Source organism: Mobula hypostoma, chromosome 2 (genome assembly GCF_963921235.1).
Source record: "Mobula hypostoma chromosome 2, sMobHyp1.1, whole genome shotgun sequence".
NCBI classification, from domain to species: Eukaryota; Metazoa; Chordata; class Chondrichthyes; order Myliobatiformes; family Myliobatidae; genus Mobula; species Mobula hypostoma.
This window is the reverse complement of record NC_086098.1, coordinates 27,031,214-27,046,126: the sequence shown is the minus strand read 5'-3', so window position 1 is coordinate 27,046,126 and position 14,913 is coordinate 27,031,214. Positions and strand designations below refer to the sequence as shown.

The window sequence follows — 14,913 nt, the reverse complement described above, 5'->3', positions numbered from 1 at the left end:
TAGAATAAATAGATAAATAGCGGGAGAGTCCTGACCAAGAGATAACGGCTGCAAAGTAATGTGTCAGTAATACGAAACAGAGATGCCTCTTTCTCTTTCTCTGAGAGAGAGAGAGAGAGAGAGACAGAGACAGACAGACAGCCTGTGGTATGTTGAATACCAGGTGGACGAGTAGTCTTTGGGGTACTGCAAAGCTGTGTGTTTGCTGTTGCTTTGCTGCACGCCTGAGTGCTTGGTGGTGGGTGCTGATGCTTTTTTCTTTGCGGGTGGGGGGAGGGTGATCGTTGCTTTGCTGCTGCCTACACGTAGGAGTGGGGGGGGGGTGCTGGGGGGAAATTTGGGGTTCTAACATTTAACTGTTGTTCATTCCTTGGGGGCACTCCTCTGTTTTCGTGGATGGTTGGGAAGGAAAAGCATTTCAGGATGCATATTGTATACATGGGGAACTTGACTTGAAGGCGAGATGAAGCCAGCATAGATTACTATGATCATACTGAATTGTGGGGCAGGTTTGAGGAGCCTACGCCTGCTATCTTCTTGTGTTCTTCAGTTATAGGGTGGACCTGCAGCTTCAGAAGGTGTGAGTACAATGTTTAAATATCAATGAGAGGGAAGGCTGTCGCCCAGCCCTCCAAAACTTCTCTTTCTACTGTAATGGTTACCAGTCGTCCAAACACAGAGGGCTGGCTTAGTTGTGTCAAACATGTCCCCACTTTAGAAATTACTAGGGTTATCCATAGTCCTCTGTTTTTCTAAGCTCCATGTACCTATCCAAAAGTCTCTTAAAAGATCCTATCGCATCCACCTCCACCACCGTTGCCGGCAGCCCATTCCACGCACTCACCACTCTCTGAGTAAAAAACTTACCCCTGACATCTCCTTTGTACCTACTCCCAAGCACCTTAAACCTGTGCCCTCTTGTGGCAGCCATTTCAACCCCGGGAAAAAGCCTCCGACTACCCACACGATCAATGCCTCGCATTATCTTGTACACCTCTACCAAGTCACCTCTCATCCACCGTCGCTCCATGGAGAAAAGACCGAGCTCACTCAACCTGTTTTCATAAGGGATGCTCCCCAATTCAGGCGAAATCCTTGTAAGTCTCCTCTGCACCCTTTCTATGGTTTCCACATCCTTCCTGTAGTGAGGCGACCAGAACTGAGCACAGTACTCCAAGTGGGGTCTGACCAGGGTCCTATATAGCTGCAACATTACCTCTCAGCTCCTAAATTCAATTTCACGATTGATGAAGGCCAATGCACCGTATGCCTTCTTAACCACAGAGTCATCCTGCACAGCTGCTTTGAGCATCCTATGGACTCAGACCACAAGATCCCTCTCTCTGATCCTCCATACTGCCAAGAGTCTTATCATTAATACTATATTCCGCCATCATATTTGACCTACCAAAATGAACCATTTCACACTTACCTGGGTTGAACTCCATCTGCCACTTCTCAGCCCAGTTTTGCATCCTATTGATGTCCCGCTGCAGCCTCTGACAGCCCTCTACACTATCCACAACAGCCCCAACCTTTGTGTTATCAGCAAACTTACTAACCCATACCTCCACTTCCTCATCCAGGTCACTTATAAAAATCAATAAGAGTAAGGGTCCCAGAACAGATCCCTGAGGCACACCACTGGTCACCAATCTCCATGCAGAATATGACCCATCTACAACCACTCTTTGTCTCCTGTGGGCAAGCCAGTTCTGGATCCACAAAGCAATGTCCCCTTGGATCCCATGCCTCCCTACTTTCTTAATAAGCCTTGCATGGGGTACCTTATCAAATGCCTTGCTGAAATCCATATACACTACATCTACTGCTCTTCCTTCATCAACGTGTTTAGTCACATACTCAAAAAAATTCAACTAGTCTCGTAAGGCACAACCTGCCCTTGACAAAGCCATGCTGACTATTCCTAATCATATTATACCTCTCCAAATGTTCATAAATTCTGCCTCTCAGGATCTTCTCCATCAACTTGGCAACCACTGAAGTAAGACTCACTGGTCTATAATTTCCTGGGTTACCTCTACTCCCCTTCCTGAATGAGGGAACAACATCTGCAACCCTCCAATCCTCCGAAACCTGTCCCGTCCCCATTGATGATGCAAAGATCATCGCCAGAGGCTCAGCGATCTCCTCCCTCACCTCCCACAGTAGCCTGGGGTACATCTCATCTGATCCCGGAGACTTATCCAACTTGATACTTTCCAAAAGCTCCAGCACATTCTCTTTCTTAATATCTACATGCTCAAGCTTTTCAGTCCACTGCCAGTCATCCCTACAATCGTCAAGATCCTTTTCCATAGCAAATATGGAAGTATTCATTAAATACCTCTGCTATTTCCTCCAGTTCCATACACACTTTCCCACTGTCACACTTGATAGGTCCTATTCCTTCACGTCTTATCCTCTTGCTCTTCACATACTTGTAGAATGTCTTGGGGTTTTCCTTAATCCTGCCCACCAAGGCCTTCTCATGGCCCCTTCTGGCTCTCCTAATTTCATTCTTAAGCTCCTTCCTGTTAGCCTTATAATCTTCTAGATCTCTAAAATTACCTAGCTCTCTGAACCTTTCGTAAGCTTTTCTTTTCTTCTTGACTAGATTTATTACAGCCTTTGTACACCATGGTTCCTGTACCCTACCATAACTTCCCTGTCTCATTGGAACATACCTATGCAGAACTCCACACAAATATCCTCTGAACGTTTGTCACGTTCCCTCCGTACCTTTCCCTGAGAACATCTGTTCCCAATTTAAGCTTCCAAGTTCCTGCCTGATAGCCTCATAATTCCCCTTACTCTAATTAAACGCTTTTCTAACTTGTCTGTTCCTATCTCTCTCCAATGCTATTATAAAGGAGATAGAATCGTGATCACTATCTTCAAAATGCTCTCCCACTGAGAGAGCTGACACCTGACCAAATTCATTTCCCAATACCAAATGAAGTACAGTCTCTCCTCTTGTAGCCTTATCTACATATTGTGTCAAGAAACCTTCCTGAACACACCTAACAAACTCCACACCATCTGAACCCCTTAATCTAGGGAGATGCCAATCGATATTTGGGAAATTAAAATCTCCCACCATGACAACTGTTATTATTACACCTTTCCAGGATCTGTTTCCCTACCTGCTCCTCGATATCCCTGTTACTATTGGGCGGCCTATAAAAAACACCCAGTAGAGTTATTGACCCCTTCCTGTTCCTAACCTCCACCCACAGAGACTCTATAGACAATCCCCCCATAGCGTCCACCTTTTCTGTAGCCGTGACATTATCTCTGATCAACAGTGCCACGCCCCCACCTCTTTTGCCTCCCTCCCTGTCCTTTCTGAAACATCTAAAGCCTGGCACTTGAAGTAACCATTCCTGTCCCTGAGCTATCCAAGTCTCTGTAATGGCCACCACATCATAGCTCCAAGTATTGATCCATGCTCTAAGTTCATCTGCCTTGTTCACAATACTCCTTGCGTTAAAATAGATACATCTCAAACCGTCGGTCTGAGCGCGTCCCTTCTCTATCACCTGCCTATCATCCCTCATACACTGTCTCCAAGATTTCTCTATTTGTGAGCCAACCTCCTCTTCCCCAGTCTCTTCAGTTCGGTTCCCAACCCCCAACAATTCTAGTTTAAACTCCTCGCAGTAGCCTTAGCAAACATCCCCGTCAGGATATTGGTCCGCCTGGAATTCAAGCGCAACCTGTCCTTTTTGTCCAGGTCACATCTGCCCCAAAAGAGGTCCCAATGATCTAGAAATCTGAATCCCCGTACCCTGCTCAAATCCCTCAGCCACGCATTTATCCTCCACCTCATTCTATTCCTATACTCACTGTCACGTGGCACAGGCAGTAATCCTGAGATTACTACCTTTGCGGTCCTGATTCTCAACTTCCTTCCGAACTCCCTGTAGTCTGTAGATAGTCTACTTTAGATAGCTTTAGAAATTGTTAGAGGAGAAGTTTGGGTAAGTGCCATTGATTTATGGTGCATAACCGCTAGGTAGCATCCGGACTGGGCATGATACTAGGCATGAGATTTTGACTTCTGGTTAGCCAGGTTAGTGGGTATGTCTACTGATCAAATGTACTTCAACCATGTTTAGTCATCATGAATCAAATGCTTGTTATGCCGCTGGTGTTCAGGGCAGCATGCTGTTTCCATAACAAATTATTTTTGACCAGTCAGGGTTGCTAGCCCTGAGATGAACCATCGAACCTGAAGGACCAGTGGACCACTCTTAGTATGGCATGGGTGACCCTACCAAAAGTCAAAGCACAAAGCCCTGACTCCAGTCAACATTGCTCTCCTGGCTACTGAGGCACGCAAGCCTCCAAACCTCAGGACAAGGTTGTGGTTCTCTTGCAGGCATGTTTAGTCAGGATCCCAGGATATCCCAAAGTTAATTTCTTTCAATAAATCTTGGTGATGGGTTCAGACTGCAATGGGGGACACTTGCGGGCTGCCCCCAGCACGTCCCTAGACGTATCGGTTGGTAACACAAATGACGTATTTCACCATACATTTTGATGTACGTACGATAAATAAATCTGATTCCCGAATCAATGTCGTCATCTTTTATAAAGGGGAAATCCCCTTTGACCAATTCATAGGAGTTCTTTCAAAAAGTAATATAGGTTTATGGATAAAGGGAAGCCGCTGGTTTCAATGTCCATGTGTTAAAATATGTGTGAATCTGAGTCCACCAGACTGCAGCTCGAGTTCAGTAGCTGAACCACAGGAATGTCAAGGTTATAAAAGGCCTGTTCTACTCCTTTAAAAATAAATCCCACTGTCTTCACCTTGGGGTATACTGCCATGACACTCCAAAGTGGAAACAGTGGTATTCATTCTTAAAGCAGAACATTAGGATTTATTTTTAAAGGAGGAGAATTGAAAAGTCGGGAAGTTATGCTGAATTTATACCACAACATCAGTAAACTGCTGCTGGAGTACTGCAAACAGCTTGCATTGTTATTTTATAAGGATACAGGCAGAACTTACAAGGATGATAGCAATATACATGAGAGGCTACATATCAGAAGAGAGTGAACAGACTGGACTGTCTCCTGAGAAAAGGCAACTGAAGGTTGCTCTAATAGTATACTTCAAAGTAGCAAAAGAGAAACTCCTTCCTCGTGCATGGAATCACATTAGAAGAGACCATATAAATAAATTCATCACGAAGAAACCCAATGGAGTATGAAATCGAGAATGTGGAACTCATTATTGGAAGAAATGATCAGAATGATGGGAGCTGAACAATCTCCTGAGGAAGAAGAGAGCAGGTGTTTACGCAGACAGATTTCACTTTGTAAAGAGATGACAAGGATTGAATGGAGGATAAACATCAACATGGATAAGTCAGGGTGAATGGCCTGTTTCTGAGTCAGACAGAATGCGTTTCCCTGAAAGAGAAGCGCACAAGAACAACATAAAGATCAAAGCTACATACTCAAGTTCATCATCAGCCATTTCCTCATGCTTATCAAATGATCGCCCTCGCATCCTTGCCAGCATACTTTCAATATCCTTCTGCATGTGTTGCAGATGTATCTCTGAAACCCCATCTCTGATTCGAATGGTTTCATTTAACTTTTTACTTTTGTCCTTTAAATCTGTGAAATTAAAAGGGAAACAATTTCTAATTGTAAGGCAGGAGCCATAACATTACCAACATTGTTCATTATGTGCTATCTCGTATGACATGGACGATCCTGGTCTTTCCATGACCACGATTGGTCTTGGCAAATTTTTCTCCAGAAGTGGTTTGCCATTGCCTTCTTCTGGACAGCGTCTTTGCAAGATGGGTGACGCCATCCATTATGAATATTCTTCAGAGATTGTCTGCCTGGTGTCAGTGGTTGCATAACCAGGACTTGTGACATGCACAAACTGCTCATACGGCCATCCACCACCTATACCCAGAGCTTCACATGACCCTAATCGGGTGACTAAACAGGTGTTGCACCTTGCCCAAGGATGGCCTGCAGGCTAGCAGAGGGAAAGAGCACCTGACACATCCTTTCGCCACCCCCCCCCGCCATATTTCCAGCCCGCCACCCAAACATTATCAATAGATACTCCCATTTCTTATGAATTTATATACAGTACTTCTAAAATTCAGAAGGAATAAAATGGTGGCTATGACAGTAAAAAACAAAAGGAAGATCTTACCAATCTAACAGTTTTTGCTGTTATTAAGTTGTTATATGAGACACAACTTGCAGATTGGATGTAATTTTGAATACTGCATAAACTTGGCATGCATTGTCAAGTACTAAAATCCTGAGCGAGGTAGGTTTTCACAAATATTATGTCAAGATACATCAGAATTTAAGAGATAAAAAATTATGCCTAAAGCACTTGAAGAAAGCTTTCTGATGCAGTGTATTGATGCCTACCTTCAGCAGCAAACACAACAGATTTAATGGATTTTTCTAACTCCATTGCTCGTTTGAGTGTCTTTTCGGTGTCTTTATCTGTTTGCTCACCATCTGCGGAAACTTTCGATGTCTAATTTTAATTTTAAAATAATTCGGTTAAAAATGACTTTACCAGCAAAAGACTGAATAAATATATTAATATTATTTTGTAAATGCATTTTGTTTGGCTAAATATAAAACCTTCAGAATATTATAACATTAAGCAGCAAATATATACTTTGATTCATTTTAAAACTCGAGAAGACACATCACTTTTAGTACGCTTGGCACAAATCTATAAAAAACATTTTTATTTGGTTAGAGTATTTTGGAAATGTAAATAAAAGTTTACTGATGCAGTAAAGAAACATTTATGTCACAATATTTTTATTATGAAAAATGAAAATTTGAAATAAGGCAGCTCTGACTTCCTTTATCAGATTAATATATGTGTTTCCTTCAACAGAAGTTTAAATTTTTGAGCTATATCTTAATATTCAGTTTGCAGTCTACATTAATATATCTCACTGTACCCTGTTCAGTAACTCATCCATCTCTGTTACCAAGGTATCCAGGTGACTATCGGCCAGCTGTAGGAGTCTTTCAGGAGCTCTCTGTGGTGACATTAGATACTGTAGAGAATTGAACAAGTTCAGTAATTACGGACGGCACAAATAGTGTTCACTCATTGTACTAAAACTATCTAACCAACTCTATTACAGTCTTTTGGTTTGAAATCGATGAGACGTTAATGGACATGTTGAAATTTCCACTGCTGAAGTCAGGTTAATTGCACGATACACTCATTCTACAGATTGTAAAGCACATAACCATAGTAACACAGACAAAATGCTGGAGTACTCAGCAGGTCAGAGGGCAAGTACAGAAAGGAACGAAGAGTTGATGTTTCAGGCCAACACCCTTCATCAGGACTGGAGAGGAAGGGGGAAGAAACCAGAATAAGGAGGTGAGGAAGGGGAAGAAGTAGAAGCTGGTATGTGATCACTGAAGTCAGGTGAGTGCGAATGTAGGTGGGTGGGGTGGGGGTGGTGGTGGTAATGAAATAAGAAGCCGGGAAGTGATAAGTCGAAAAGGTAAAAGGGCTGAAGATGGAATCTGACAGGACAGGAAGTGGACCATGGGAGAAAAGGAAGGAGGAGGGAGGTGATAGGCAGGTGAGGAGAAGAGAAGGGGTAGGGGAATGGAAAAACATAGAAGGGGGAGGGAGTAGAAATTACTGGAAGTTAGAGAAATATCGACGTTCATGCCATCAGGTTGGAGGCTACCCAGAAGGACTATAAGGTAATGCTCCTCCAAACGAGCATCTAACTGTAGTTATGACAATTATAATAATTCTGAGCTGGATCTATCATTCACAGTCATCATATACCTCCAATTACCTGGTCCAGCTGTAAATGGCTGACCTGTTTACCCTCGGGTTAACTTCAAGTTCTCGATGGTGACATGGCTTTGAGCAGAGAAGTGTACCACCATCCTTGGATGTTTCCGTTAAATCTTGATAGAAGACAGACCACCCGGGCTCTGCCTTCTATCAAAACTGTCATCCGAGAATCTCCTTTAAGGGCCTCGCACATCCTGCACTGGCAGGACAATCCCAGTAAGACTGTACTGAACCATTGAACTCCATGTGGAGTCCAGGGATGGAGCTCGATGACAAATGTGCCCGCCAAATCTGTCAGCTGGTCCCAGACTCCCAGCACATGCACACAGGATCAGGATTAACTTCATTTTGATAGACTGAAAGTAGGGTGTTCACCTCAGAGCAAGGTGCAGGCCAACATGCATCCTGATTGCAAGATCTAAGTAAAACATCAAAGGTGCCAAGGTCCAGGATGTCTCAGAGTGGTCACAGAATATTTGCAAGGGGGAGGGTGAGCAGCTGGAGGTCGTGGTGCACATTGGCACCAATGACATAGGCAGAAAGGGAGAAAAGATTCTGTTCAGAGAGTACAGTCAGTTAGGAAAGAAGCTGAAGAGCAGGACCTCCGAGGTAGTAATCTCTGGATTACTGCTGCAGCCATGCGCAAGTCAGGGCAGAAATAGGACGACAGTACAGATGAATGAGTGGCTGAGGAACTGGTCCAGGGGGCTGGGTTTCAGGTTCTTGGATCATTGCAACCTCTTCTGGGTCGGGAGTGACCTGTACAAGAGGGATGGGTTGCACCTAAACTGGAGGAGGACCAATATAAAATGGCCGAGAGGTTCACTAGCACTACTGTGGAGGGTTTAAGCTAGTTTGATCCAGATTGGAACCAGAGCCCCAGGTCAGAAAGTGGAGAGAAGGTAGCTGGCAGGGCCAGTAAAAATGGGCAGGAGCAATTGATAGTGGGACAGATAATTTTAAGTGTGAGTATTTTAATGCGAGAAGTATTATGGGCAAGGGTGATGAACTTAGAACATGGATCAGTACATGGAACTTGTGGCCATTACAGATGTTTGGTTGAGAGAGAGATATGGATGGGTGCTTTATGTCCCAGGGTTTCAATGTTTGAGATAGAGAGGAAGATAATAGAGGTGGGGGAGTTACACGACTGATCAGAGACAATATCACAGGTGCACTCAGAGGGAAGTAATGTGGAGGGTGTTTAAAGGCCAAGTGCACAAGTACAGGACAGTTATGCTTCAGACAGAAGGAAGGGCAAGGATGGTGAGCTAAGGCAACCTTGGATGTTGAGGGAGGTGATGAATTTAGTCAAGAAGGAAAAGAAATATGTAAAGCTTAGGAAGCTAGAATCAAACAGAGCACTTGAGGATTATAAAGAAGCAGCAAAGAACTCAAGAGAATTAAGAAAGCCAGGAACAGCCAGGAAAAGCCCTTGGCAAGTGGGATAAAAGAGGCATTCTATACATATATCAAGAACAAGAGGATAACTAGAGACAGGGTAGTACCACTCAAGGATAAAGGGGGGCACATTTGCTTGGATGCAGATGATCTGTGCAATGTCCTCAATAAGCACTTCACATCAGTATTTACCAAGGAGAAGGAGATATACCAAGGATAGGGAGATTTGTGCCCAGAGCACTGACTGCTAGGGCATTTCGAGGTAATGCAGGAGGTCATATTGGGTGTCTTAAAGAGTACTAATATGGATAAGTCCCCAGGACCTGGTGGGATATACCCCAGGTTATTGAAAGAAGCAAGAGAAGAAACTGGTGGGGCCTTGACCCATATTTTTGTCCTCTTTAGCCACAGGTGAGGTCCCAGAGGACTAGCGAGTAGCTAATAGAACCATAGAACACTACAGTAAACAGGCCATTCGGCCCTTCTAGTCTGTGCCGAAACTTTATTCCGCTAGTCCCATTGACCTGCACCCAGTCCATAACCGTCCAGACCTCCCCATCTATTAATCTATCCAATTTATTCTTAAAACTTAAGACTGACCCCGCATTTGCCATGTCAGATGGCAGCTCGCTCCACACTCCCACCACTCTGAGTGAAGAAGTTCCCCCTAATGTTCCCCCTAAACCTTTCCTCTTTCACCCTAAAGCCATGTCCTCTCGTATTTATCCCTCCTAATCTAAGTGGAAAGAGCCTATTTGCATTTACTCTGTCTACACCCCTTATAATTTTGTAAACCTCTATCAAATCCCCCCTCATTCTTCTACACTCCAAGGAATAAAGTCCTAACCTATCCAATCTTTCCCTGTAACTCAACTCCTGCAGACTCGGCAACATCCCAGTAAATCTTCTCTGCACTCTTTCAATCTTACTGATATCCTTCCAATAGTTAGGTGACCAGAACTGCACACAATACTCCAAATTTTGCCTCACCAATGTCTTATACAACCTCACCATAACATCCCAACTCCTATACTCAGTACTTTGATTTATGAATACCAGGATGCCAAAAGCCTTCTTTACAACCTTGTCTACCTGTGACGCCACTTTCAGGGAATTACGTATCTGAACTCCCAGATCTCTTTGTTCCTCCGCATTCCTCAGTGCCCTACCATTTACTGTGTATGCCCTACCTTGATTTGTCCTTCCAAAATGCAACACCTCACACTTGTCTGCATTAAATTCCATCTGCCATTTTCTGGCCTAGTTTTCCATTTGGTCCAGATCCCTCTGCAAGCTTTGAAAGCCTTCCTTGCTGTCCACAACGCCTCCAATCTTGGTGTCATCGGCAAACTTGCTGATCCAATTTACGACATTATCATCTAGATCACTGATATAGACAACAAACAACAATGGTCCCAGCACAGATCCCTGAGGCACACCACTAGTCACAGGCCTCCAGTCTGAGAAGCAATCATCCACTACCACTCTCTGGCTTCTCCCACACAACCAATTTTGAATCCAGTTTACAATCTGTCCATAGATACCTAGTGTCTGAACCTTCTGAACTAACCTCCCATGTGGGACCTTGTCAAAGGCCTTACTAAAGTCCATGTAGACAACATTCACAGCCTTTCCTTCATCTACTTTATAGACAATAGACAATATGTGCAGGAGTAGGCCATTCGGCCCTTTAAGCCAGCACCACCATTCACTGTGATCATGGCTGATCATCCACAATCAGTATCCAGTTCCTGCCTTATCCCCATAACCTTTGATTCCACTATCTTTAAGAACTCTATCCATCTCTTTTTTGAAAGCATCCAGAGACTTGGCGTCCACAGCCTTCTGGGGTAGAGCATTCCATATATCCACCACTCTCTGGGTGAAAAAGTTTTTCCTCAACTCCGTTCTAAATGGCCTACCCCTAATTCTTAAACTGTGGCCTCTGGTTCTGGACTCACTCATCAGCGGGAACATGCTTCCTGCCTGCAGCGTGTCCAATCCCTTAATAATCTTATATGTTTCAATAAGATCCCCTCTCAGCCTTCCAAATTCCAGAGTATACAAGCCCAGTCGCTCCAATCTTTTGACATATGACAGTCCCGCCATTCCGAGAATTAACCTTGTGAACCTACGCTGCACTCCCTCAATAGCAAGAATGTCCTCCCTCAAATTTGGAGACCAAAACTGCACACAGTACTCCAGGTGTCATCTCACCAGGACCCTGTCCAGCTGCAGAAGGACCTCTTTGCTCTTATACTCAATTCCCCTTGTTATGAAGGCCAGCATGCCATTAGCTTTCTTCACTGCCTGCTGTACTTACATGCTTGCTTTCAGTGACTGATGTACAAGAACACCTAGATCTCGTTGTACTTCCCCTTTTCCTAACTTGACTCCATTTAGATAATAATCTGCCTTCCCGTTCTTACCACCAAAGTGGATAACCTCACATTTATCCACATTAAACTGCATCTGCCCACTCACCCAGCCTGTCTAAGTCACCCTGCATTCTCATAAAATCCTCCTCACATTTCACACTGCCACCCAGCTTTGTGTCATTGGCAAATATGCTAATATTACTTTTAATTCCCTCATCTAAATCATTAATATATATTGTAAACAGCTGCAGTCCCAGCACTGAACCCTGTGGTACCCCACTGGTCATCGCCTGCCATTCCAAAAGGGACCCGTTAAATTGCTACTCTTTGTTTTCTGTCAGCCAGCCAATTTTCAATCCATGTCAGTACTCTGCCCCCAATACCATGTGCCCTAATTTTGCCCACTAATCTCCTATGTGGGACTTTATCAAGGCTTTCTAAAAGTCCAGGTACACTATATCCACTGGCTCTCCCTTGTCCATTTTCATAGTTACATCCTCAAAAAATTCCAGAGGATTAGTCAAGCATGATTTCCCCTTCGTAAATCCATGCTGACTCGGACCAATCCTTTTACTACTATCCAGATGTGTCGTAATTTCATCTTTTATAATTGACTCCAGCATCTTTCCCACCACCGACGTCAGGCTAACCGGTCTATAATTCCCTGTTTTCCTCTTCCTCCCTTCTTGAAGAGAGGGACAACATTAGCCACCCTCCAATCCACAGGAAATGATCCTGAATCTATAGAACATTGGAAAATGATTACCAATGCGTCTACGATTTCTAAAACCACCTCCTTAAGTACCCTGGGATGCAGACCATCAGGTCCTGGGGACTTATCAGCCTTCAGACCCAACAGCCTATCAACACCATTTCCTGCCTAATATAAATTTCCTTCAATTCATCCATTACCCTAGGTCCTTTGGCCACTATTACATCTGGTAGATTGTTTGTGTCTTCCCTAGTGAAGACAGATCCAGTACCTGTTCAACTCGTCTGCCATTTCCTCGTTCCCCATAATAAATTCACCCGCTTCTGTCTTCAAGGGCCCAATTTTGGTCTTAACTATTTTTTTCCTTTTCACATCCCTAAAGAAGCTTTTACTATCCTCCTTTATATTCTTGGCTAGTTTACCTTCGTACCTCATTTTTTCTCCACATATTGCCTTTTTAGTTACCTTCTGTTGCTCTTTAAAAGTTTCCCAATTTTCCGGCTTCCCACTCGTCTTTGCTATGTTATACTTCTTCTCTTTTATTTTTATACTGTCCATTACTTCCCTTGTCAGCCACGGCCTCCCCTTACTCCCCTTAGGATCTTTCTTCCTCTTTGTCTCTACAAGATCGTTAAACACATTCTACCACCCACAAACCCATGCTGACCATCCTTAATCAGCCCTTGGCTGTCCAAATACTTGTATATCCGATCTCTTAGAACACCCTCCAATAACTTACCTACTACTGATGTCAGGCTCACTGGCCTGTAATTACCTGGTTTACTTTTGGAGCCTTTTTTAAACAACGGATCAACATGAGCTACCCTTCAATCCTCCGGCACTGCACCCGTGGCTAAGGATATTTTAAATATTTCTGCCAGGGCCCCTGCAATTTCTACACTAGTCTCTCTCAAGGTCCAAGGAAACATCATGTCAGGCCTGGGGGATTTATCTACCTTTACTTGCTGTAAGGCAGCAAACACCTCCTCCTCTTTAATCTCTATATATTCCATGTCACTACTGCTTGTTTCCCTTCCTTCCATATACACTATGCCAGTTTCCTGTGTAAATACCGATGCAAAAAAATTGTTTAAGGTCTCCCCCATCTTGTGAGGCTCCACACATAGACAACCACTCTGATCTTCTAGGGGACCAATTTTGTCCCTTACTTTCACATTATCTGCCAAAACATCCTCACGTCTTCTTTTTGCCTTCCTGATTTCCTTCTTTAGTATTTTCTTACATTTTCTATACTCTTCAAGTACCTCATTTGTTCTTTGTTGCCTATACCTACTATACACCTCTCTCTTTTTCTTAACCAGACTACCAATATCCCTTGAAAACCAAGGTTCCCTGTGCCTGTTAACTTTGCCTTGAATCCTGGCAGGAACATGCAAACTCTGCACTCCCAAAATTTTGCCTTTGAAGGCCTTCCACTTACTGAACACATCCTTGCCAGAAAACAACTTATCTCAATCCACTCTTCCTAGGTCTTATCTCATTTCCACAAAATTGGCCCTTCTCCAATTTAGAACCTCAACTCGAGGACCAGACCTATCCATTAACTTGAAATTAATGACATTATGGTCACTGGACCCAAAATGTTCACCTACACATACTTCTGCCACCTGACCTGTCTGGTTCCCTATTAGGAGATCAAGTGTTGTATCCTCTCTCGTTGGTACCTCTATATATTGATTTAGAAAACTTTCTTGAACACATTTGACAAACTCCAAACTATCTAGCCCTTTCACAGTGTGGGAGTCCCAGTCAATACGTGGAAAGTTAAAATCCCCTATTACCACTTTCTGTTTCTTACATCGGTCTGCTATTTCTCTACAGATTTGCTCCTCCAATTCTCTGACTATTGGGCGGTCTATAATACAACCCTATTAGTGTGGTCACACTTTTCCTGTTCCTCAGCTCCACCCATATGGCCTCTATAGACAAGCCCTCTGGGCTGTCCTGTCTACACATAGCTGTGATATTTTCCCTGACTAGTAATGCCACTGCTCTCTCTTTCATCCCTCCCCATCTATCACATCTGAAACATCATAACCCCGGAACATTAAGCTGCCTGTCCTGCCCCTCCTGCAACCAAATCTCACTGATAGCAATAATGTCGTAATCCCACGTGCCAATCCACGCCCTAAACTCATCTGCCTTACCTACAATACTTCTTGCATTGAAATAGATGCACCTGAGAACATTTCTATCATGTACAAACCTTTGATTTCTGTCTGTACATGCAGTCCTCACATGATCTTTATCCTCCTCCACCTCACTATCTGCTCTAGCACTCTGGTTCCCCTCCCCCTGAAAATTTAGTTTAATCCCCCTCCCCCTGAAGCAGCACTAGCAAACCTACCCGCAAGGATGTTATTCCCCCTCCAGTTCAGGTGCAAACCGTCCTGTCGGAACAGGTCCCACCTTCCCTGGAACAAAGCCCAATTGTCCAGAAACATGAAGCCCTCCCTCCTGCACCATCTCCTTAGCCACATATTTAGCTGCATTATCTTCCTATTTCTAGCCTCACTAGCACGTGGCACGGGTAGCAATCCTGAGTTACAACCCTGGGG

At 43.8% G+C, this 14,913-nt stretch overlaps 1 protein-coding gene across 3 annotated transcripts in view; it reads right to left on the bottom strand.

The window, feature by feature from the left end:
* lama2 (laminin, alpha 2) overlaps positions 1-14,913 on the bottom strand; it is a 398,231-nt gene that overhangs the window by 83,434 nt on the left and 299,884 nt on the right. For all 3 annotated transcript variants that reach the window (XM_063034544.1, XM_063034525.1, XM_063034534.1), the window contains exons 34-36: positions 6,975-7,073; positions 6,421-6,532; positions 5,472-5,634 (exon numbers count right to left, since the gene is read on the bottom strand). In XM_063034544.1, the coding sequence (XP_062890614.1) occupies positions 5,472-5,634; positions 6,421-6,532; positions 6,975-7,073 (374 nt within the window). The remainder of the gene's footprint in view (positions 1-5,471; positions 5,635-6,420; positions 6,533-6,974; positions 7,074-14,913) is intronic.